The sequence below is a fragment of the Pieris napi genome, chromosome 2 (genome assembly GCF_905475465.1).
Source record: "Pieris napi chromosome 2, ilPieNapi1.2, whole genome shotgun sequence".
Classification (NCBI taxonomy): Eukaryota; Metazoa; Arthropoda; class Insecta; order Lepidoptera; family Pieridae; genus Pieris; species Pieris napi.
In genome coordinates this window covers 3,432,504-3,455,554 of record NC_062235.1, presented here as the reverse complement: position 1 = coordinate 3,455,554, position 23,051 = coordinate 3,432,504, and the positions used below count along the sequence as shown (strand labels likewise).

Genomic DNA, 23,051 nt, shown 5'->3' with positions numbered 1-23,051 from the left:
CTGATTATTGACAATACAAATAAAACTATCGCTTTAATCAAATTCTTCCTTTGTTATTAAAACATTATTACGGAGTACAGTGGGGTATAAGATTTAGTTGGACAAAAAATAAGACGTTTCGTTCACGATAATTTTAATAACAGTTAATTTTCGGCAAAAAGCCACAAATAAAATTGTAGCTATACGTCTTATCAAATGGTTCGAGTTTTAATTATTTTAAAAGTGACAAAGCAATAGCTATTTGAGACTTATAGTATATTAATGAATAGGGGTGTATTTAAACTAACCGTTAGTAATTATTTAGATAATATTGTTTATTTACCAATAGCGCTCACCATTTGTAGGTATGGGCCTCAGATTTCTGTATCTATTCCCATCATTTCTAATAGGCAAGTAGGTGAACAACTTTCTGTGCCTGACACACACCGTCGACTTTTTGGGTCTGAGACATGCCCGGTTTTTTCACGATGTTTTTCTTTATCGAACGAACAAGTGTTATAATAAACAGAAAGTCCATTGGTGCACAGCCGTTGATCGAACCTTCGAACCCAGGGATGAGAGTCGCACGTTGAAGCCACTACCAACCACTAGGCCAACACTATTATCCTGCTCTGATCTGACTGCTATTGTTTAATATATCCGAGTTTTATTACCAACCAACAATTAGCTACCAATAATACTTTTTTTTTATAAAGACAATTCACACCAATTGACCTATTGTTATGGGTACTAGGCAACGGATATACATACATATTATACATATAAATACATATTTAAACACCCAAGACCTAAGCACAACACCAAATGCTCATCACATCGATGTTCGTCTCAGCCGGGGATCGAACCCGGGACCCATGGATTCGCAGTCAGGGTTACTAACCACTAGACCAATGAGTCGTCTAAATACTTACATACTTATTATAGAATTTGAAATGCCCTACATTGCGAAATATAACAGTGTTAATACGAATTGGTTAACAATGAGCGGACGCTGGTAACAATATTCCCTTGAAACCATATTAGTACGGAAATGGCAACATAATCCAACTCGTAACTGATAGAAATGCGTTTATTACGTCAACGTTTTTGCAACAGTTGCGTTGCGGGTGAAATTGTGGTGAATGCTTACATGACTGAGGTTACAGGATTAGTAATGTTATTAAGCTAGGATTTGTCGCGTGTTCTATTTGTAATACCCGCTTTTCCCACAATTGCAGGACACGTAGTAATGGACGTAGAAAGGTCACGGAAGGTCCTTTTTTCTTATAAATCTGGCAGTAATGTAATTTAGTTAGATAACTCGAGCGAAAACATAACTTCGTCCTTCCCTACATCTTATATATTGTCTATTTTTATTTGCTATGAAGTTTTTGAGCAGTGTTGGCCTAGTGGCTTTAGCGAGCGACTCTCATCCCTGAGGTCGTAGGTTCGATCCCCAGGTGTGCACCAATGGCCTTTCTTTCTATGTGCGCATTTAAAATTTGCTCGAACGGTGAAGGAAAACATCGTGAGGAAACCGACATGTCTTAGACCCAAAAAGTCGACGGCGCACAGTGGGCTGGGATTTCAAAGTTTGGTCTTAAGAGATAAAATGTATATTTTTGGTATCTAGACATATATTTAAAACGTTTTTATTCTTTGAGTTTTTTTTAATTAACTAGTAGTTTCGGAGATATAGCAATTTCAAATTTGTATGAAGTCATGACTTTTTAATTTAGAAATCCATAATAAAAGAAACTTACATATTATGTATAATAAATTGACTAAAGCAAGTATGTATACTTGTAAAAGATCTCTACAAATGTGTAATCAATATTTGACATTTTTCATCACGGACCACCCTATGACGTCATTTGTTTTGATACTTTTTTTTTCTGAGAATCAAGTGATAAGAGCGCAACAACAAGTGACGTGTCGTTACCTGATTGGTGCATCGATACTGCACAAATTGTTCTTTAGTGTTCTCTTACCCACCATAATAGATGGACTACCCCATACATATTATTATTTGTTATCATAACGTTTGTAAAAATGTTTCAAGATTTAATGACAAACCTTGATCTCTTCGTTATTTTAAAAGTCAGTGGTAGTATTAAAAATAATGATATATTATATAGTGAGATAAAGTCCAAACTCTTAATCAATTTAAGTGATGAACACGAAAAGTCTTTAAAATAGTTTTTTGCAAAATTTTGTTTTAATTTAAATAGAAGATGGCAAAATGCTCATTGTAAAGGCGATATTTTCAGAACTAAAAATAGCGAATGGTTACAAACAAACGTCATATGACCAGACTTTATGAATGGTTTAATAAGCAATAATGATGATCGTGCAGAACCAAGTACATCAACTCAAGTGTCCCAAGCAAAAGTTTCTATCGGTGTATCTACTGAACAAAGTCCTAGAATGATGAATGATGGAATGCATTTTGCATATAGCTTACAGATTAACGATAAAGACATGGGCTGTGAAGGGAGACACCAAGTGTATCCTGGAAAGCAAAAAGAAAAACATACAGGATGCTTTTAAAAATAGAATGGGCCTTCTGATTGATGTTGTCAAACAAGGTCATGGCACCACCAATGATGAAAATACCGCTAGAAGATTTTTTGCAAATCCAAACATTACTGCTGAGATAACAGGTGTTAGCGAGAACTTAATAAGGCGGTTTGCAATCATTTTAGAGGCAATTTCATCGGGCTACCACATTGATGTAGTCAAATTTCATGATTATGCTCAAGCCACTATGCAACTGTATGTAGACTTATATAGTTGGTATTATATGCCTTCAAGTGTTCATAAAGTTCTAATGCATGGTGCAGCTATAATTGAAAGTTTTAGTCTACTACCAACTGGACAGCTATCTGAAGAAGCTGCTGAAGCTAGAAATAAAGACTTTCGTAGGTACCTACCGCCAACACCATTCTAGAAAATGCAGCAGAAAAGCTACAAATGAAGATATTTTAAACAATTTATTGATCAGCTCTGATCCACTCATTTCAACGAAACGAGACAAATTTGGCAGAAAACATAAAACCTTGTCAAAAGAAGCACAAAGTTTGATCATTGAACGGGCAGAGACCTTTGATGATGACGATCAGGAAAATTTTGAAAAAGCTAATGTTGATATCCTGGACACTGATTAAAAAAAACTGCTAGTTTGTATTTTTTTTACGTATTTTGTTAGGCTTTAAGGCCTAAGGGGGATACCACTTAGGGTGGTGAGGAATCGAGAACAAATGTTGAAATTGCGACCAAATCGGGGAAAATCGAGACTCGAGAGTTAGCGTAAAAATAGGACAAATATACGTGTTATGCTCATGTAAAGTCAATTACATGAGAAAATTTGAGAATTACGAGATTTTCACTGTTTTTTGTTTTTTTCCATACAAAATTAACTTTGAAAATGAATAACTCCGAAAATACTAAGTTATCTGAAAAGTCGTAATAGTAATAGTTTCTTATAATCAATAGAAAAATCCAACTGAATGATAAAAAATTAAAAAAAATAAACTATTTTTTTTCAAATGCTAAGTTCACTACCGGCCCGTTTCGTTCCACTGTGCGGCGTGTGTCAGGCTGATCACCTACTTGCCTATTAGATTTAAAAATGATCATGCAACAGATTCAGAAAACTGAGGCTATTAGTCAAAATGCTAACAAAGAAAAGGGCTGATTAAACTTTCCAAATACGTACATAATAGTTAACTAACTGTTAGTTAACTACTAAAAATTCCCTTCTAAAACAATTCCTGTTTCTCTAATGTTTAATCAATTTAAGCTAATATACTATCCATATTTTCAGTGGTGGCAAGTGGACAAGGTGTCGCCAATCAAGCTGTTTGATGAGAACAAGAGCTTGGCGGGTTTGAACCTCCGACACCTGCTATTCCAGCACGGCCGTGCTGACTACGTTCGTCGTGCTGTTGACCGTGTGTTCACACTCTGGGGAGAAGGAAAAGTCAAGCCATTGGTTGACTCCACCTGGGCATTGGAAGATGTAAGTACAGTTAGCTGTCAGTTAGAAGAAGAAGGACTCTTGCCAATGTACGTGCCGACGGTACTCTATACTAAAATGGTAGGAACTAATTCTTTGTGTATTTTAAAGGTTGGTGAAGCGATGCAAAAGATGCACGACCGCAAGAACATTGGCAAGCTTGTACTAGACCCGTCGCTTGAGCCCAAGCCGAAACCCGCTACTCCCGCTAAGGGCAAGTCCGGCAAGGAAAAGAAGCCAGCCAAAGAAAGCTCCGAGGAGAAGAAAGAAAAAGAGACTAAAGAGGAGGAGAAGAAGCCAGCGGAGAATGGAGAAAAGAATGGTGAGGAGGCCCTCACTAACGGTAACAGCGACGAAGGTCAGTGCCGAATTGTGACCAGGCATGCGTAGACGCATAGACGCTTCGATTTTGATATTGGCGCTTTCTTTCTTACATATACATTCTAGGTATAAAGAGTTATATTTTACTCAATTGGAGAATAATGTATGTGTATGAAACTGCCAATTAATATTTGCAAAGTTAATTTATAATCGAGCGCATTTTTTACCTCTTACACATTTGTTGAATGCATATACTACACTTATTGAAATATCATTCGTATTTATTCGGTATTCTCATTCGGTTTTTTTTTAAACTCGGTTTATATTGAGTTCGATTTCGCTTAAGAATCGTTCGCGCTTATGTTATAAGACGCTTAAAACAAAGCTGTTTATCCTAACACTTGCATTTTAAACTTTAACACATTACTTAAGGCGTATTAAGTCACTTATGTGTAAGAGGTTTACGCTACGCACAGGCTAAGCGCACATAAATGGCTTCCAGCGAGAAGCCTCATTGCAGCTTTTAGATTTGCTTATGCGGAAATTAAAACTAATGCATTAGTTTATATCAAGATCGAAGAAGATAGAAGGACCAAAATATCCTCCCAAATATACGCCAAAATTGGTTTAGGCGACAAAACAATTTCTATGCGCATTTTTGTATTTATTTTTTCAATTGGCTTGATCTTCACAAGTTTATTTAGTCTCATCTACATTTAGCTATTAAAAGGATAATTATGCATTTGGGCTAAAACAAAAATTCTCTGATAACCACGGCTAAATCTAAAGGTTGCAGTGTTTGTACGTTTAGCTAGCTTGGTCGAATCGGTTACCTTTAGTGAGGTTTTTTTATATTTTAAGTACGGCGTGCACCGTTTCAAGATGATGCTTTTGCTGCAATTAGGTGCATAGCTTTATAATTATGCATATCCATTATTTAAGTTTCGGAATTCTGTTGGTATTTTTATGATCACTTTTCTAAGAGTTTGTCCATATACCTAAGTAATACTAATAACATGTAAGGGGCCATCCATAAAGTACGTCACACGAATTTTAGGACTTTTGAACCCCTCCCCCCGTCCTTGTCACAGGTTGTCACATTTTTATAAGGGGGGGGGGGCCTCTTGATGTGACGTCACACATTTTTTAAATTTATGTATGTATTTAAAAATAGTCGTTGTAATAACAACTTTAAACAATTCGCGTAAGGTTGATTTTGCAATAATATATGCTTGTAACTTATAGAAAGAGACAGAAATAGTGTTTCGGGACACTTTCGAGCGTTACTTTTATTCGAGACTGTGCATCTTGGGTTTTTTGTATATCAATGGTTTTAGTATTTAAAATTTTAACATGTGACGTCACAAAAGTATTGACCCCCCATGCCCCTTGTCACACGATGTCACATTTCGGTGATACCCTCCCTCCCCATTAACGTGTGACGTACTTTATGGATGGCCCCTAATTAGTGTTACGCAATTTTTTTATGATTGCCAGAAATTGAATGTATTTTGTGATTCCAGAGTCCAAGGATAAGGAGAAGGAATCCAGCTGAATTGTTTCCCCAGAAACCTGGACCAGATAAACCACCGCCAATTAATTATTTTAGTGTTGCTCGTTTTAGCGATGCGCTTGCACACCGGCGCCACAATATTATGTTGCCTTTTCATTTTGAAGTCTGAGTATATACTATCTTGCAACATAATCTGTGACTACGAGATTTTCTTTAACTGACAAAGATTTTTTTCTTCGATATAAAAAAAAATGTGAAAAAAAAACAAATTTTATCATTTATTTTGTCACATTATGTTGCAAGAAGTCACTGACGTACAATTTAAGTTTATTTTTACACGTTTTTATTATTACGTAATAATTAACGGTACAGCGAAATCAATCGATTTTCTAATTTAAATCAAATTTATTTTTATATTTCGTTTTAACTCTGGCCTACGTTATTCGTTTTCATCTCATAGTTTTAACGTTAATTTTAGGAGTTTCGTCAGCGGTTATTTTGAAAGGCTATTGTATAAGATGCAGAGATGCTTAATCTTTATGTATGTTAAGCTTTAATATTTTATTAGTAAATGTTTAAAATTTGGCCCTGGTCCCTCTCGCCGGCCGCCCCTTCGTCGCGCTCTCGCTACTCTAGCTTTAGAAAATCTCTTTAGAGCTTGTCTCCTCCCAGATCAAAAACAAACCGTGAGTGATATTTTCTAATAGGTCTAGTTTTGAGAGGCACACTGCCTAGCATTTCCACTTTAATAACAAAACAAACTTGGACAATTATATTTTTATACTGACTTTTGTATATTATTTTCTAAATATTCATTTTAGAGAGCATAATCATACGACTACGGCTAGCGAGATTACGACGAATTTTCGTGTCTATGTGTAATGTAAAATTCAATGTACTCGGTGGCATCATTACTCATACCTAAATTATATTTTTATAGACAAAGAGTCTAAAACTTCTAAGGCTTTCTATGTAACACAAATATCACATATCTACACCCTCTCACGATGTATATTAATGTTTTGATAACAATATTACTCTGCATTTTTCGATATAACTAGTGTTTAAAACATATATCTGGGATAAGGTTAACCGGCAACATGTACAGTATAGAATCGTACGCAGTACTATATCTTCGGTGTGACATATCAGATGCATTATGAGAAAGGCTGAAAAGTAGTGTCCGGTCTCCGGAATAAAACGTGGCTATTCTATTGCATACTACTGGAACTGCTCAATGTAACCTGCCATCGCACTGACTAGGAATTTTATAAATTTTTTACCCTTTTTGAAAATTTATGCGAGCCTATTCGACCACGGTTTTAACTAATCGTCACGGCGCCATTGAATAATTTTATTTGCATCCAATCCCATGCCGTCGGTCGTAGAAGCTCGTGAGATGGAAAGCATCAGTAGCAAAACGTAGATAGCTTTTATATTGTACGGTGGCTTGGTGCTAGTTTCGTATGCGGATACGACTCGCTTGTTTTTCGGACCAAATCCTTAAAGCTATAGTATTCTTGTCACTTTGTCGCTTTATGTGTCAAATTCGTGCGAATTTTTAATGTAAACATTATAAAAGTTTGTGTATATCGACCTCTATAATGGTTTTCTAGAATTATCTTCTATAAGAATATTTGTAACTCCACGCTTCTGGGGCGACCGCGTCTTTGTGATTGTGTCCAAATTGTTGTAGGTTAGTATCTAATTTGATGCCAATATTAATTGTAAAGAGCCGGTTCGGGTTGATGCGGTCGCTCCAGACAATAGGCTGGGTCTTTATGTATTACACATTTATTTTTGTAAGGGCGGGCCAGTGTGATATCTAATATGAAATGGATAAATAAATATGTATGATCTGTAAAAATGCTTAGAATGGTGTTTTATTTCATACCTAATACCGTGGATACTGTAATATCCAGGATTCCCTTAATTAATTTTTCAGTGGACCGCTATTAGTGGTAAATAAATTTAATATATCAATATTTATTCTATACATTTTCACTGCTAAACATGAGCATGTTTGTAAAATATAAATTTAAGCTATATCTGTATAGAAATACATGAGATTTTCAATACCTCAAATCTTATATAATAGTTGGTTTTTGTTGGAACACGTCTCTAGTATGTTCAAAACTAACACACTTACTTATGGAAGTAGTAAAATTTTAAGACGCCTTTTACACAAAGATTTTATTTGAACCATACAATGGAACGGAATTTGACCATAAAAGTTAAAATAAAAACACCTAATTGTTTTACTGAGATTTCTCTTAGCAGGCAAGTCCTTATTACACGAGTGCTAAATAAAACTTCAACGGTTATAAACTCTACCCAACCACGACACCTATCTGTTAACCACTTGAAACTTGGATATACCCTAAAAATATAAATTTTCAGAGAATCTAACTTTAAAAGTACACATACAATAAACGTTGCGGAACAGGAAATAACGAAGTTTTAAAGAAAACAATAAATATACCTCCAGTTTATTAAATTTTCTTCACAACCAATTTAGTCCAAGTATATTCCATACACCACGACATTAGCATAGAGGTGACAGTTTTCATAATTGTATGAGGAAAAAGCATCTCGCTCATGATCCCACAAGAATGAATGGAACATGTGGACACTTTGTTGTCGGCGTTGACCAATTGTTACCAGCACTAATATACGGTATCTGCAAATTAAAGTTTATGCAATTTTTTTGCTTGACAATACCATGTGAACAACTATAATCTACGGCTATATCTATAATCTGTGAGATGACGTCATACTCTGAATAGCACTAACGAAATCTTTCGGAACGCTGAATTTATATGTATTTATGCAACATCTCGACTTCAGCCACAGGATCTTCGAGCCACCCAGCCGTTGATTACTGGTTAGACTGATCGAGGATCCTCCATTTAGATTGGAGGCAATAGCAATAGGCAGACACGTTACGGTGTGTTGCAGTTATAATTTTTCTTCATAGGCTAGTATACGACCAACCAAATAGCTACTTAATTAAAAGACCTCTCTACTCCAAGTCCTAAGACCAGTGGCATTCCGCAAATTGCAAGTTTACTAGACGTATTCAATGCGAACGATTCATCTTTGTGCTTCAAATTAGTTCCACATGCGCATGGAGCACTTAAGTAAATTAAAATCCTTACCTTTCTACAAGGATAGGCTATTCAACTTTATGAATTGTTTGTGATGGTGCATATAGTCATTTATCGCTTATTTCTATAGGATTTTACATGTATAAGCGAATATTTACATAATAATACAATGATTAGGTAGTGCTTAGGCACAATTTGGATTTTGATTTGTCATTGAATATTACTCACATCTTAAATTTATCTTTTGCAACAGAAGCAGTAGATACAAGAAGTGAACGATGCCCCAGCTAGCATTGGTAATATTATGTATATCATTTTTTAAAGCTTTATTTTAACGGTTTTCGTTTAAACTTTTTAAATACATTTCAATCATTTGACATTTGTATTTTGTGTTGAAGTTTCACACTAAGGTATACATATACCTTTACCATGTCATATAGGTGACATCACCTATATTTTACAGACACATCGCATAATCTGTCTAAAGCTCTTAATATCTGCTACTTAAATAAGTTGTTATTAAATTTGCAAAGCATTTTGTACAACACCTGTCATAACTTTCTTCTTTAACCGCAGTGCGTATATTTTCGGCTAGGCTAGAGCAGAGGTCAGGAACCGCCTTTTCACTATACTCAATCTCCTCCAATTCCGAATCAACTATACGTTTTAATATTTTCCCAACCACTTCGGTGCTGAAATGTTTTCTTGGTTTCAACTGGTACGTTGGTTGGTAGGTTCTTACCTGTTTAACAGGTTTTGAAATAGACATGTTTGCTTGTTTAATCAATATATTTTCATGTATTCAATTGGTTCAGTGTTGCATTACCAATTATTCCCAGTTCAGATCTAAGTAGTAGCAATGGGTAGTATTTAAAAACGTATTCATTCTATAGGGAAATCATATTTAGCTTTAACGATTAGATTCTATCTTTCTAATTTAGCGTAAAAATACATACAATTTTTTGTTTGACGCTTGGTCGACGCCCAAAGCCCAAACTCATACGCAAAGATTCCTTTGTATTTTTTCTGCTTCCCATTGTAAAATATTAAATGCAATATTCAAACTTAATTAAATTAATTTCTTTTACTCTGGCTCATTTCACGAGTTAAAAATCGTAACCATCCTGATTTTACAAAATAAACTATATTGTACTGAAGGGGTAGTTTGTTAATCTTTGTTGTTGTTTAGAAAATTATCCGTTGTCTTTCTGCGGATCATACTTTCTATAATAGTTGCCCGCAGTCTTCATGACTCATCTGTGCTTTTGTCACTACTCGTAATCTGTGGAATTCGGCCGCGTTATTCCCGCGATTAAAGTAAATGTCAAATAATATTTTATTTTATATGTGTTAAACTTTTTACGACAATCAACGATTCGCATTGTGATTTGTGAATAATGAATATTTAACATTAGTTTTGTGTTGACTTTTATACTTATCAATTCAATGTAGACCTATTTTATTTAGTAATTTACGTGAGTATAATTATTATTTGTAAGTTATTGGACATATTTGACATAATTTGTTTTAAATCTAATATTAGCAGTATTGTGATTATATTGTATACATACAAGTAAACATAGTATTAGGGTATTTGAATTCACGAGTTTGAAAAAGGTTTAAAATAACTGAAGTCATGTTTTCAAGCAAAATCACACCTATTTTGTTAAACAAATCTAACAATTGGTAGAGTGGACTAATGATCTTTTTATTGATACAATCAGTGATAACTTAATTGGGTCTTTTTTGTTAAAGATTATTTCAATAAACTTCTGATTACAGTAGCATGTTAATTAAAATAAAACTGCACTGTAAATTATACTCAAACCAATATCAATAATGAAGCATCAGATGAAAATTGATAAATTTTACCCATTCAAAGCATCTAAATCATTGAAATTTGAGAAAAATGATTACTATGGTAATAGCAATATAAAGATTGAAATGGAAACTCCAAAGAAGAGGTCTAATACAAGTCTTCAAATACCTTCTCCTTCTAAGACACCAAAATTAGAAGAACCAGATATAATTACTTTAAGCAGTGATGAAGAAGAAAGTCCATTATCAGATACTACTGTTGCTTATACTCCAGAAGCACAATCACCTATAACGCCTAGCTCTTCAGAAGGCTTTTTAAACACAAGAACATTTAATATTAAAAAGGACCCTTACCAAGATACCACTCAATACACAGGACACATTGAAAGTATAGATGACCAAGCTAAATCACCCACAAGTACTTCTCGAAAAACTAAAAAGTATTTCTCACCAAATAAAAAACGAATTATTACTATTAGATCACCTGGAAAAGCACGGAAAAATTTAAACAAAATAATTTCTGAAACTGATGATAATGATCTAATAGAAGCTTGTAGTGGTTATGATGATAAAAGTAAGCAGGATTTTTATTTTAATATTAATAGTAAAATGTGTAGAAAACAATTTATCTTAAATTTTCATCTACATAACTTATTATTTTTGTTATTAAAATTATTTTTTGTTTATATGTTGATTTTAGGTATCGTATCTTTTAGGTTTTTTATTCATCATATAGCTAGTTATAATTATTAAGCAATAAGAAAATAATTCCTAAAGCCTTTTCTAAATAATAAAAGAAATAATAAGCATTGAAATTTGTTAAAGAGAGTTTAATAATTTATTATATATTATCCTTAGAGTTCTTCACTTATAGCTAATATGGTTTTTTCAGCAATATTTGTCATTAAAATAATCCACCAATGTTTGAACAACCAAAATTTAAGGTCATTATTGGATGAAAAATCGCAAAAGTTGCTTCAAAACTGTATGAGTGTTCTTAAGCCAGGATTACATTTAGTATGTAAACTTTATTGGAGAAAAGAGGCTTGGTATAGGCCAGAGAAAATTGAGGATGTTTTTAACAAAGGCAACTACTCATGTAATTTGAAACAAATATTGGACAATTTAATCCAAAATGGATTACTTCAGACAAATGAAGCTAATCGTAAGTAACCAGTAATTTCGTTTGATTGGAGATAAACAATATTAATTATTTGTCATAGAACTAAATATTACATTTACTTTTCGTAACTTGCCTATTGCAAATCCAGACTTGTACTAATCAACTATACGTGTTTGATATTGAAGCAATATTTGAACTCTTTTATTAAGTTACAGGTGCAAATGCATTGAATTTAAATTTTTACATTGATACATTAAAAGTGAATGAAGTAAAAGCAATATGTAAGGAATTCAATATAAAATTTAAAAACAAGGAAGCGGCCAAAGTGTCATTGGAAAAATTTTGTAATCAAAAAAGTATTGGTCATTATTTTGCCACAACATCACAACCTAATAATCAAAGAGTTTTGGAATCGTAAGTATTTTTAAATAAAGCAATATTATGTAGAGATCACTTCAATTAGTAAAATGTCTTTTTTTATTAATGAACAAACTACTAATTTCTCTTTTTATTATAACCCTGAAGAGTTGGTTTTCTAAATGTTAATGTATGTACTAGTTGTAGTAAATTGATTAATTATTTCAAATAATCACAGGTTCACACACTATCTACTGTCTATCACACAATATTTTTCCTCCACATTTAGATTCATTAATTAGATGTGATCCTTATGTGCCTTCTATTGAAATGGTTATTGTAAAATGAATTATTCTAGATTTAAAAATCTTTCAGACTTCGCTTAAAGTGTGGTCAATGCTTCAAACTAACAGAACATACTCGCAGAACACTTGACGAATTATATATTTTAATGTATTTGGGGATCGACTGGAGTATTTTAAGAGAAAAGAATGTAGAACTGATGCTCTTTAACATTAAAAGCAAAAGTGAAACATATCCCGCTCAAGACATAAACTTGATTGATAATGCTAGTATTGTTTTTAAGAATAGGCGTGAGTTCCAAAGGTAAGTTAAATTTATTAAAGAATTCATTTCTAAAAATAAAATTATAAAATACACAAAATTTAATCACAACTTTCCATATTTTTCTGGTCTGATTTAATATTTAATATATAAAAATCTAATATGTTATTAAGGGAGCGTTCAAGAATTACGTCACGCAATTTTTGACCCCCCCCCCCCATTTAACGCGCTGTAACGTTTTCTGTACCCAATAGCAATTGGCTGGTCATAAAATGTTTCGTGACCACCCAGTTGACTCTTTATACATAAAAGTTACCATTATACGGAGTAAAGTACTGGAAAGTCGAAAATAATATTAACAAACTATTATTATTACTATTACTAATGTTAAATATATTTTTTGTAGCTATATCAAAGCAAGCGAAATTTATGAGGAATTTCTGAATACAAGTGATACTTTAATTCGCCGTAGTATTATTGAAAAGGTGTATAAACAATATTTGGAAATAAGGACTGAAGAAATGACAAGGTAAATAAAATTCAGCATGTTTATAATGTCTTGGCCCAATCGTAGAATTCATAATGAAATGGTTTTCCCTATTGTTTGGACGACTCAATGTGTAACTAAATCTCTAATAAAACTAAACTAAATAAACAATTATTTTATAAAATTACTAGCCGTTTCGCGCCCGCTTTGCTGGACGAATTAAAATATATTTTATGTTTCATTATTTTATTTTTTTTCATATTTTTATTATTCTTCTTTTTAACTTCCCGCTAAGAAAATTGAAATATTTCGAAAATCGAGTTTTTAACAGATGTTGACGTTTAGAGGTTCTAGGAAGCCTCCCCGAATGTTTCCGCGGTGAAGTCCGTATGGATAAATTTTCATAAAAGTAAAACAGCAATAAAAAAATGAAGGAACGTTGGAATTTAATAAATAATAATAGCCATAAACCATCTAGGAAAAATTTCGCATCGAATGGTGGTAGTTTCATGTCGATACGATCAGTGGTTTAGGCGTGATTGAGCCTCAAACGAAGACCATTTTCATTATATATATATAGATTAATTCTACAATCAGGCCATGTACACTTTTAAGTTAACAAAGTTAAGGGGGGAATGTCATTTACCTAGAAAAGCCTGCCAATTGACGACTGACGAATGACGACTCATTGGTCTAGTGGTTAGTACCCCTGACTGCGAATCCATGGGTCCCGGGTTCGATCCCCGGCTGAGACGAACATCGATGTGATGAGCATTTGGTGTTGTGCTTAGGTCTTGGGTGTTTAAATATGTATTCATATGTATATCTATCTATAATATGTATGTATATCCGTTGCCTAGTATCCATAACACCAGCTTAGCATGGGACTAGGTCAATTGGTGTGAATTGTCTTTAAAAAAAAAATATATATATATACAGTTTCACTGTATATTATTGAATTTTATTGTAAAAAGTACTAAGTATTACCTATGCTATAAATAAAACCACTGATTACTATTTCAGTTACATGTCCTTACCAGTGTGGCTTCGTAAATTCACACCTCCATACCTCTATATAAAAATTCTAGAAAATGGGTTGCCCGATTTAAAAAAGCCGCTAGAAAAAGAAAAATACTGCCACTTAGCACTGGAAATATTGAGAGTGATGGTATCACAGGATGCTTTTAGATCGCAGAAGAAACCGAAGTGGTACGCTGAGATGGCATTGATTTATGATAAATGTCTAAATAATGCTGACAAGGTATGATGTTTTTTATATTATTTAAATAAAAAACTAGTAAAACTAACCTAGCAAGTTAAAGAATTAAAAAGAAACAACATGACATATTTATTTTAATTTTGAAACATCAAAAATTATAAATAATCAAAAGCTGTCACTGGTCCTTCGAGCCGGACTTCAATTATTTATGTACGCCACGTAATATTTGCTTTTGAAAATACCGGCTTACCGTACGTAAGCAATATCAAAATGTGGTTATTTATTAAGATGTAGTAAGTCATCTAAGTAAAGCAAGCAAAAAAATAAAAAGCAAATGAAATAAAAAAATCTCTGTAATTCCCTTTAATTGCCAACTATTATATTATACTTATAAAGAGCTGCGAGCGACAGAGTTTATCACATTAGTGCCATGTCCTCCATATAGGCAACAGGATATTGACTTCTCGGCTTAAATATTTTTATTATCTTGATTGAATAATTATTGACTTATAACGCAGACATCTTAAACTAACACTTAAAAATACCTAATATCAGCACCACTTGTTGAAAAGTGCTAATACTAGCTAGTTCAATGCAAAATAACAAAAAAAACTAGCACAGACTTTTGAGGCGTACTCTTGTGGATGATAAGACACGAAAATATCTGCGTAATGTAAGAGTAGTTTAAAAAAATAAGTAAATAAAAAACAACTTCAAATCCGGTATTTGAGTTTCAACTGAAAGAAAATAATATATACTATTTACTAAAGTACCTTTATTAAACTCGTTTTAAACCTCGAAAACTGTTTAACCGATTTTGACCAAACCTGGACTACTCTATGGAAATATATATTTATGAACTTGTAATATGTTAATGGTTGTTTCCAAATACTTGAGGACAAACTTACAAACTCAAAATATCACATTCCAACAATACCACATATATACATATATGTTACATATTTTTTTATGTCGGTATCGATGTTTCTATAAATCCGAAAATGCCTTTTTAGTCAGCAGAGATTGTATTGGAGGGCTTCAGTAAGTTAGATGTACGGGATTATGAAAAGGATTGTTTACGTGTACGTGCACGTATGCTAACGAACAGAGTAACGAACAAGCCCGTCGATAATCTGGTCATCGCGTTAACGGGGCACGCACTTCAGGAACCCGTGGAGAAGGATATTAAAGCGACACATATAAATAAACAAGCTATGGAGTAAGCATTTTTTGCCTTTTACCGGATTGAAAAATGACACCATTTTAGGAAAGCCTTATTATCCACTTACATCTATTTTGGCTTTTGAAGATGGAGGTGCCTGTAAGAGATCGCTTAGTCACGATAAGGCTGCTTTATTATTTAATTCTCATGTAAAAAAGTGTAAATACATTTAAAAATATTCTTAGATGCGTAAAATCTATAGGTCTGTGAAAAAAATTACAGCACCCCGTGACAACCACGAACCCTATTATTCGTATTATAATTTGCGATTTGGGGCAAATCTAATCTAAATTCCAATTATATTACAATCTCCTCTGACAATAAAGAAAATTAATTGAACCTATACTCTGATTTTTAATTTCGTAGAATTCTGACATTTCGTAAGTGTTGCTACTAAAAAAGTTCTCCACCGAAAAAGGGACAAATTTGACCCATTTGAGGGTATTGCCCTAAATAAAATGATATTTATGTTTTACGTACAAAAAGGTAAATCTTAATATTTACTTACTCGCACTCGAGTAAGGTCACTACCTTATACAAAAATAACGAGTATATTTAAATATCACGAAAAATATATCGAATTAACTTTAATTACTTTAATTTATTCTTTAGCCTTTAGCATCACTGCCTACCAATTCCAGGTTTCGTAAACCTTTAAAAAAAATGTTATCTTTACTTGTGCGTTTTTTACTGTTTGTGATGAAAAGGGACGTAATTACCACTCGCCGTTAAACCACTTTTAATGTGGAGCACCGCACTTAATAAAATGGGTACATTCACTAACAATAAAATGTATATTGAAATTAAAAAATGTGTCCGGCCAAAAAGGTTTGCCATCACTGACATGTCAAAAAATGATAGCTGTCAGAATTCTACGGAATTAAAAATCAGAGTATAAATAGATATATACAATAGTTTCCAGTCACTGTGTTACGTACGATCTTGTTACAATGAAAATTCAAAGCTAAGCTCACATTTGACGGAGTTTTTTTTATTAAATGTAAAAAAAGGTTATAACTTTAATATATTTTTCAGAACTTTTGATAAAGGAAAGAAAAAGTTTCATTGCCGTCTGCCTGATAGCACTATAGTAATGGAAGCAGAGGAATACTGCAGAAGATATTATATTGAACAAGGGGAATATACGCATGGTATATAAAAATTTTCAAATAATTGTTTCTTTCGTATCTTGTTCTTCAGAGACTGTTATATTTTTTTTTATTTTGAATGCACTTCAAAATAAAAAATTATAATTATATTCTCAAGACGATACCGAATTTTACTTTAAAACAATTTATTGAATATAAAAATGATTTTAGAAGTATCGCGTTTAAGGTATTGAGATACCCACGATAGAATTTGTCCTGACAATTTCTGTAATGCTGTGAGCTGTGTTACTTACAAACATTGTGTAAAACAAAAAACTTGGCTATTAAAAAGAGTGGCGGAGAGTTTATTCCCATATCTTCTCTTCCGTTCTACGCCCTTGATTTGAGAACTGGCAGCAAATGTAAAATTAGAAGAAGATATATATTTATTTTTTGACATTCATAAGGCTAAGTTCAGATGACCGCGCGTAGCCGCGCGTCGCCACGCGGTTGGAGCATTCACATGACGGTATATGTACGCGCTAGTGTGGCTACAACATTGATTGACAATGGAAGTGGAGGAGGCAATTTTGCTTATGGATTTTATATTGAAGACTGAGACGTCGCAGAAGAAGACAAAGACGATACTGGGTGCATCCAATTTTAAGTGACAGACTTTCTTCCAGCCTGTTTGTCACTTTGTATCCCGACTTGAGGTTACACGAAGATACATTTTTTAACTATTTTCGGATGTCAGTTGCATCCTTTGATTTTTTACGATTCTATTGAAAATGATTTAAAATCCAGTGAAGATGCTATAAGATATTGCATATCACCAAATACTTAATACCGTATCTTCGGTACTCATTTTGCATCGATCTATGGGTCTTTCCGTCTCAAGCCGAGCGGATCAACTGAACAGGTCGATACAGAACAGGTGGAAGCGCGCGGTTCAAGATCTTGCGCGCGGGTCGGAGCGCGCCGCGCTTTGGCGTGCGGTACCGCGCGTTAATGTAGACGATAATTACCGTTTATATTGATCTTGTACCGCGCGGTCATCTGAACTTAGCCTAAGTGTACATTGTGTTACCTATATGAATAAAGTTATTTTGAGTTTGACTTAATTGACAGCAATAATCTTTTATAGAGAGATAAATATAAAATCGATCCCCAAATAGTCGGGGTTCGTAAGCAGTAATACTTCCAACGTAGGGCCCCCAGAGGGGGGAAATTTGATTGTTAAGAGGCTATTCGGAAATTTATTAAAGTTATTTGTAATTTTAATTTCCGTTTTCCATTTACTTACTGTGTTTCGTTAACAATTTCCTAGTAATTTCTTCCTAAGTGAACAATTCATTTTTTTGATATAAAAAATAATGTATAATACATAGTCATAATTTTAGAAAGGCTCATGAGACTTGGTACAATAGAGGTACACGCTGTCTTAGACACAAAAATATTTTTTTAACTATATTTTTGTTTCATTTTACAGTTGCATTTCCATTTTTTTCAGTAGTAAGGGAGAGTTCAAGTATTACGTAACGCAATTTTTGGAGATTATTAACCCCCCCCCTCATGTAACGTGCCGTAACGTTTTTCTGTACCCAATAATAAAACGTTTCGTGACCACCAAAGTGACTCTTTATACCTAAAAGTTACCATTATGTGGTGTAAAGTACTGGAAAGTCGATTAACTTTAACGCGTAATTTAATCCCCGCCCCGCATCGTAATGATTTACAAATAGATCCCCCCCCCTCCCAAAATTCGTTACGTAATACTTGAATGCTCCCTATACGAAAAAAGAAGATTGCATCGTATTTCTTGGGATTAAGGAATTACAGTTTATTTTACTTAAAATAAAATATACATTACAGGTGAACACTGGGAAGGATCTATAATAACTACCATATTCACATTGCTATTTTGGGACATAATATATGCGGAATTGCGTGGGGTAAGGGGTATTTTCATCACGCCCTACCAAAAGTATCCATTGGATTTGTTCACCGAAAGCTTTTATTGGAACCGACAATGTTTGATTGAAGACAGGCTCAATAATATGGAGAAATTAAGTGTTGAGGATCTGATTACTTCTATGAAGAAAGTCTGGGATACGAGGCCTGAATGTAAGTAATTTTTATATTCTCCTAATGGGGTATGGGCCAGACAGTTCCTTCGTTTATTTCAAACTATTGTTTAGCTGGAAATCGGACTCGGTGACGTCATACGAGTGCGATAAAAATCGGCGCCAGTTGTCAAGTTAATCATATAGTATTGTCTTTTATTGACATAACCTTTACACATTTAAAGAAAAAACTTTTTAATCGGATTAAAGTTATGTTTTATTATAAATTTACAATAATTTAACATAATTTTAAATTAAACCGACGTTTCGCGTGCTGAAAGAAACTAAACTTCAAAAAAAAAGAAACTGAAAATGTTTGAAATTTTCTAGCAAATTTAGGAATTTTTGCAATTATGACGTCTCTATGTCAAAAATAATTTTTTTCATACTGGACGTTATCCTTTTTAGTAAATTAGGTTAGACTTAAATTACTCATTAGTCTTAATTTAGGCTTGATCCATGATGTCTTAGTAAAGACATGAATACATAAAATTAAAAAAAAAAACACGAGAGGTTATAAAGTTCTCGCAGTATGAATGTGAATATCTTAGGGTAAGATTCAAAAACGAGGCAGCACCAACTATATTAAAATCCACTCGATTATTGATTCTTCTAGTTCCTGAAGTTTACCCTTAGAAACTTAAGTAAGCTTTGAAAGTTTGTATGTCCGGTTTTAATTAACAGAAAGCATCGTTTCAGGTGAACTTTCCGATATACAGCGTAAAAAAATGAATTGGGACAAAATAGAGGCTGTTTGCAGTTGTCTGGGAAATAGGTCTTTGGCAATCATTTGTCGGAGGCTTGCCTTGGACTATAGATACAATCACAGCGGATTCCCAGATCTCACCATGTGGAATCCGCTCACTAAGCAGGTAAGAAACCGGTATAAATGAGCTATTTTTACCGACTTCAAAAAAAGAACAGTTTTACGTGTACATATTCTCAGTATTGGATAAGGGAGCGTTTAAGTATTACGTAACGAATTTGGGGGGGGGGGGGGATCCTTTTGTAAAACGTTACGATGCGGGGCGGGGATTGAATTACGCGTTATTGTTAATATTATTTTCGACTTTCCAGTACTTTACACCACATAATGGTAACTTTTAGGTATAAAGAGTCACCAGGTGGTCACGAAACGTTTTACTATACTTGGCTACAGAAAAACGTTACGGCGCGTTACATGGACGGGGGGGTCAGTAATCTCCAAAAATTGCGTGACGTATTACTTGAACGTTCCCTAATAGACTAAATGCTAAATTCATGTTTCCATGGCACGCTTGTTAAATTAAATTAAGTATGTTTCAGTGGTTTTTGAGATATACCTACCTAGCAGTGTTGGTATATAAAGTTTGTTTTATTTTGTAGTATATTTAGTAACACAGTTTTTGACAGAATAATAATTTATTTTTGGAAATGATAGCTATTGCAATTACCGCTATTACAATCTACTACAATTATTGAATTACCTCTAGTCGAGACTCGTATATTTATTTCGTAGTCCTACAGCGAACTTAAATTATATACAGCCCAATGATACATAATATGTATATATAAAAAGGTTCTAACATTTAGTTAAGATTAAAATATTATGTACAGATTCCAAATTCCTTATAAACGCATAAACTGTATTCGGTCCTTTTCACAAAATAACTCTGGGATCTACATTTTGGATCCGCCCTTCACAACTACATCTGAAAATAATTTACAGATAACCTTTGTGGAAGTCAAGACAGATTCGGACAAACCGTCAATAAAGCAAATTCAATGGATGAGATATCTTCAATGTAACAATATTAATACGGAATTTTGTTATATCGGTACGAACACCACGAAATCTAAAGCGCGAAATGTGAATAATTGATTTTAATGCCTTAATTTGTTTTAATTATCTTGAATTATGTTTTTTTGACTCTTATACAATAATCCCCCTTATAACAGGGTACTATTATAACGCGTTTTCAGTACCTATAACGCTAATATCGCGGGGATTTCCCCATATAACGAGGATTTCACACGTTATAATTTTGTACTGTAAAATTTAAAAAAAATATAATTTATAATTTTATGTAAAAGTTAAACGTGCATTATTTCTGCGAGAATACTCCTACAACACGTTTCGTTATAGGGGGGATGGTACTAGTTTCTTACAAATAGATATTAATTTTCGATTCTACTATTAGTTATAAGTTTTTACTTAGTTGAGAAGTACTTTTCGTGTGAGAAGTGATAGAGGCTTTGGTTTTTTTAATAAATATAATGCCAACAGAAACTCACTCATATTTTTATTCTGTAAATTAAAATTGAATTTAAAAACTTCTTTTTTAAGCAACGCAAATTTATTATGCAATGGTGGCTCAATCGCGGTGAGAAGCAAATCAATTACTCCTTCAAGAGATTCACAGATTACAACTAGTTTCATGTTAGAATTGTATCTTTATTCTATTGAAATGTTGCCAACGTCGAATTATGTAATAAATTTACGTGTAGATATGAATTTTATTTTTAATTTTATCTTTTCTTTCATCTCATAAAATTCATTTCAATAAAAGCATTTTATTATTTTTTATGAAAGAAAACCATTTTATTTCATATTAAATTTATCTTAAGAGTTTTTTTGGTTTTGGCTGTGTTTTAAATTATCTAGTCTTAAAATATTTTACGTTTCGTTATTAAAAAATAATGGTTTTAGCAATTTAAGTAAAAATTACAAATATATTGACATATTGTAAGGTGCTATTATATTTAATTATTCGGTTTTAAGTACAATTAACGTAAGCACAAAAATTATGCTACACTATTATTTGACAGAGTATTAAATGCTATTAAAATATGCCTGCATCATTTGTATGAAAGTTTTTCACTTAAGCGCCAAAAGCAGTGTATATTACGATCGCATTCAATACTTTGTCAAAGTCATGAGCTACTGTGCTACTACTACTATTAACATTACTATAGAAACGTTATCTATGGAAATAAATCACCACATAACGTGTCCTAATAAGGTTTATTGGATCTATTTAGACTTATTAAGAGTAAACACATTTCTATAGATTTGTTATTAGTAGTTAATTTTCTTATAAATAAGCGTGTATTTTATTAAGTTGAATAAATTTTATTTTATCTACATATTTTGTTTTTTTTATCACCATAAAATCTGTGAACTTGCAAGTGTCCTTTCTAGTAATCGTATGTAATTCTAGGCTAATATTCTAACAAATTCAGTGGCGCTACAACCTTTTTAGGTCTGGGCCTCAGATTCATGATCATTTGTCAATATAATAGGCAACTAGGTAATCAACCTCCTCTGCCTGACACCAGCCGTCGACTATTTGGGTCTCGCCCTTTCATAACCCAGGCAATAGAACGAATTAAAAGAAGCATAAAACCGAGAGAGATTATTTTTTTTGTCATTGGCATACGGGAACAGCTTTATATTATATTAAATATGCCAGAAAGTTGTCTAATATACAATTTAGTGAATGAATTTTTTTAGAATATGCAAAAAATTCATCGAACTGGGCGAGCAATGTGTGTTATTTTATTTTGTTTATGTATTGTTTTGTATATGTCACCGTAAAATTGTAAACACCGTTAGATTGTAATTTATATCGAAAGATTGTTAACCTCAACGTACTGCTTACAATTTTAAAGTATTATTATTAGGTAGATTGTAATCTATCGAAGTGAAACCGTTTACAATTTTAGTGACATATATACATAATTGTAAATAGTTACTGCATTGGAATAATGGTAGCTTATTTTGTTAAAGAAAGTACACAGACTCATTTACATGAGAATGAGATGATACAAAATGCCATAGATTATTTTAATTTCTAATCCACTAGCATTGTCTTTGATTTAGTCATTTTTATCAGATTGACAATTCAACTGTCATTTATTACGAAATTACAATTTATAAAGTTATTTAAGTATTTTTTAAAACGAATTATTTATCTTTTGGAAATGTTTTCTGTTTATTTGCCTTTATTGGCGATGTCGACAGTTTCTGCCATATCCGTCATATATTTATATTGCAAAAGCAGGATAGGAAGAAAAGGTTACGTGGATGTGAAAGAGAAACCCTAAAGTTTAGAAAGAAAACTGCCAAA

General features: G+C 33.0%; 2 protein-coding genes and 1 long non-coding RNA gene across 6 annotated transcripts in view; 2 read left to right on the top strand and 1 right to left on the bottom strand.

Annotated features, from left to right (window-relative positions):
• Positions 1–7,704, top strand: part of LOC125063040 (synaptic vesicle membrane protein VAT-1 homolog-like) — a 38,369-nt gene extending 30,665 nt beyond the window's left edge. Inside the window, exons 7-9 of one of the 2 annotated variants that reach the window (XM_047669256.1) lie at positions 3,806–4,000; positions 4,109–4,319; positions 5,842–7,704. In XM_047669256.1, the coding sequence (XP_047525212.1) occupies positions 3,806–4,000; positions 4,109–4,319; positions 5,842–5,873 (438 nt within the window). In that variant the 3' untranslated portion in view covers positions 5,874–7,704. Of the gene's footprint in view, positions 1–3,805; positions 4,001–4,108; positions 4,356–5,841 lie in introns of both variants that reach the window. The other variant, XM_047669255.1, reaches the window with a different exon arrangement.
• Positions 7,705–8,303: 599 nt separating this feature from the next.
• On the bottom strand, positions 8,304–9,480 carry LOC125060764. Its single transcript, XR_007118916.1, has 2 exons — positions 9,167–9,480; positions 8,304–8,511 (listed from the first exon to the last, which is right to left on the bottom strand). It is a non-coding gene; the product is annotated as an uncharacterized LOC125060764 (long non-coding RNA).
• A 791-nt stretch (positions 9,481–10,271) lies between these two features.
• Positions 10,272–20,854, top strand: LOC125060747 (fanconi-associated nuclease 1-like). 3 transcript variants are annotated; one of them, XM_047665807.1, is made up of 12 exons: positions 10,272–10,413; positions 10,694–11,330; positions 11,649–11,921; positions 12,095–12,293; positions 12,612–12,842; positions 13,207–13,329; positions 14,311–14,548; positions 15,520–15,725; positions 16,764–16,879; positions 18,692–18,943; positions 19,642–19,814; positions 20,651–20,854. In XM_047665807.1, exons 2-12 carry the CDS (start codon positions 10,778–10,780, stop codon positions 20,801–20,803), a joined length of 2,517 nt encoding a protein of 838 aa, XP_047521763.1. In that variant the 5' UTR covers positions 10,272–10,413; positions 10,694–10,777; the 3' UTR covers positions 20,804–20,854. The 3 variants fall into 3 exon arrangements, with proteins under 3 accessions (XP_047521763.1, XP_047521746.1, XP_047521755.1); XM_047665790.1 differs by having other exon boundaries at positions 10,274–10,413; positions 12,089–12,293; XM_047665799.1 differs by lacking the exon at positions 10,272–10,413 and having other exon boundaries at positions 10,464–11,330; positions 12,089–12,293.
• The last annotated feature ends 2,197 nt before the right edge of the window (positions 20,855–23,051 follow it).

What these genes read in the sequence shown, in the direction of transcription:
- LOC125060747 (XM_047665790.1), top strand. Translation starts at nt 10,778, where the DNA reads ATGAAGCATCAGATGAAAATTGATAAATTTTACCCATTCAAAGCATCT. An exon ending in TCAGACAAATGAAGCTAATC is followed by an intron (nt 11,922 to 12,088) that starts GTAAGTAACCAG and finishes TCTTTTATTAAG; the next exon opens with TTACAGGTGCAAATGCATTG. An exon ending in ATAAATAAACAAGCTATGGA is followed by an intron (nt 15,726 to 16,763) that starts GTAAGCATTTTT and finishes TATATTTTTCAG; the next exon opens with AACTTTTGATAAAGGAAAGA.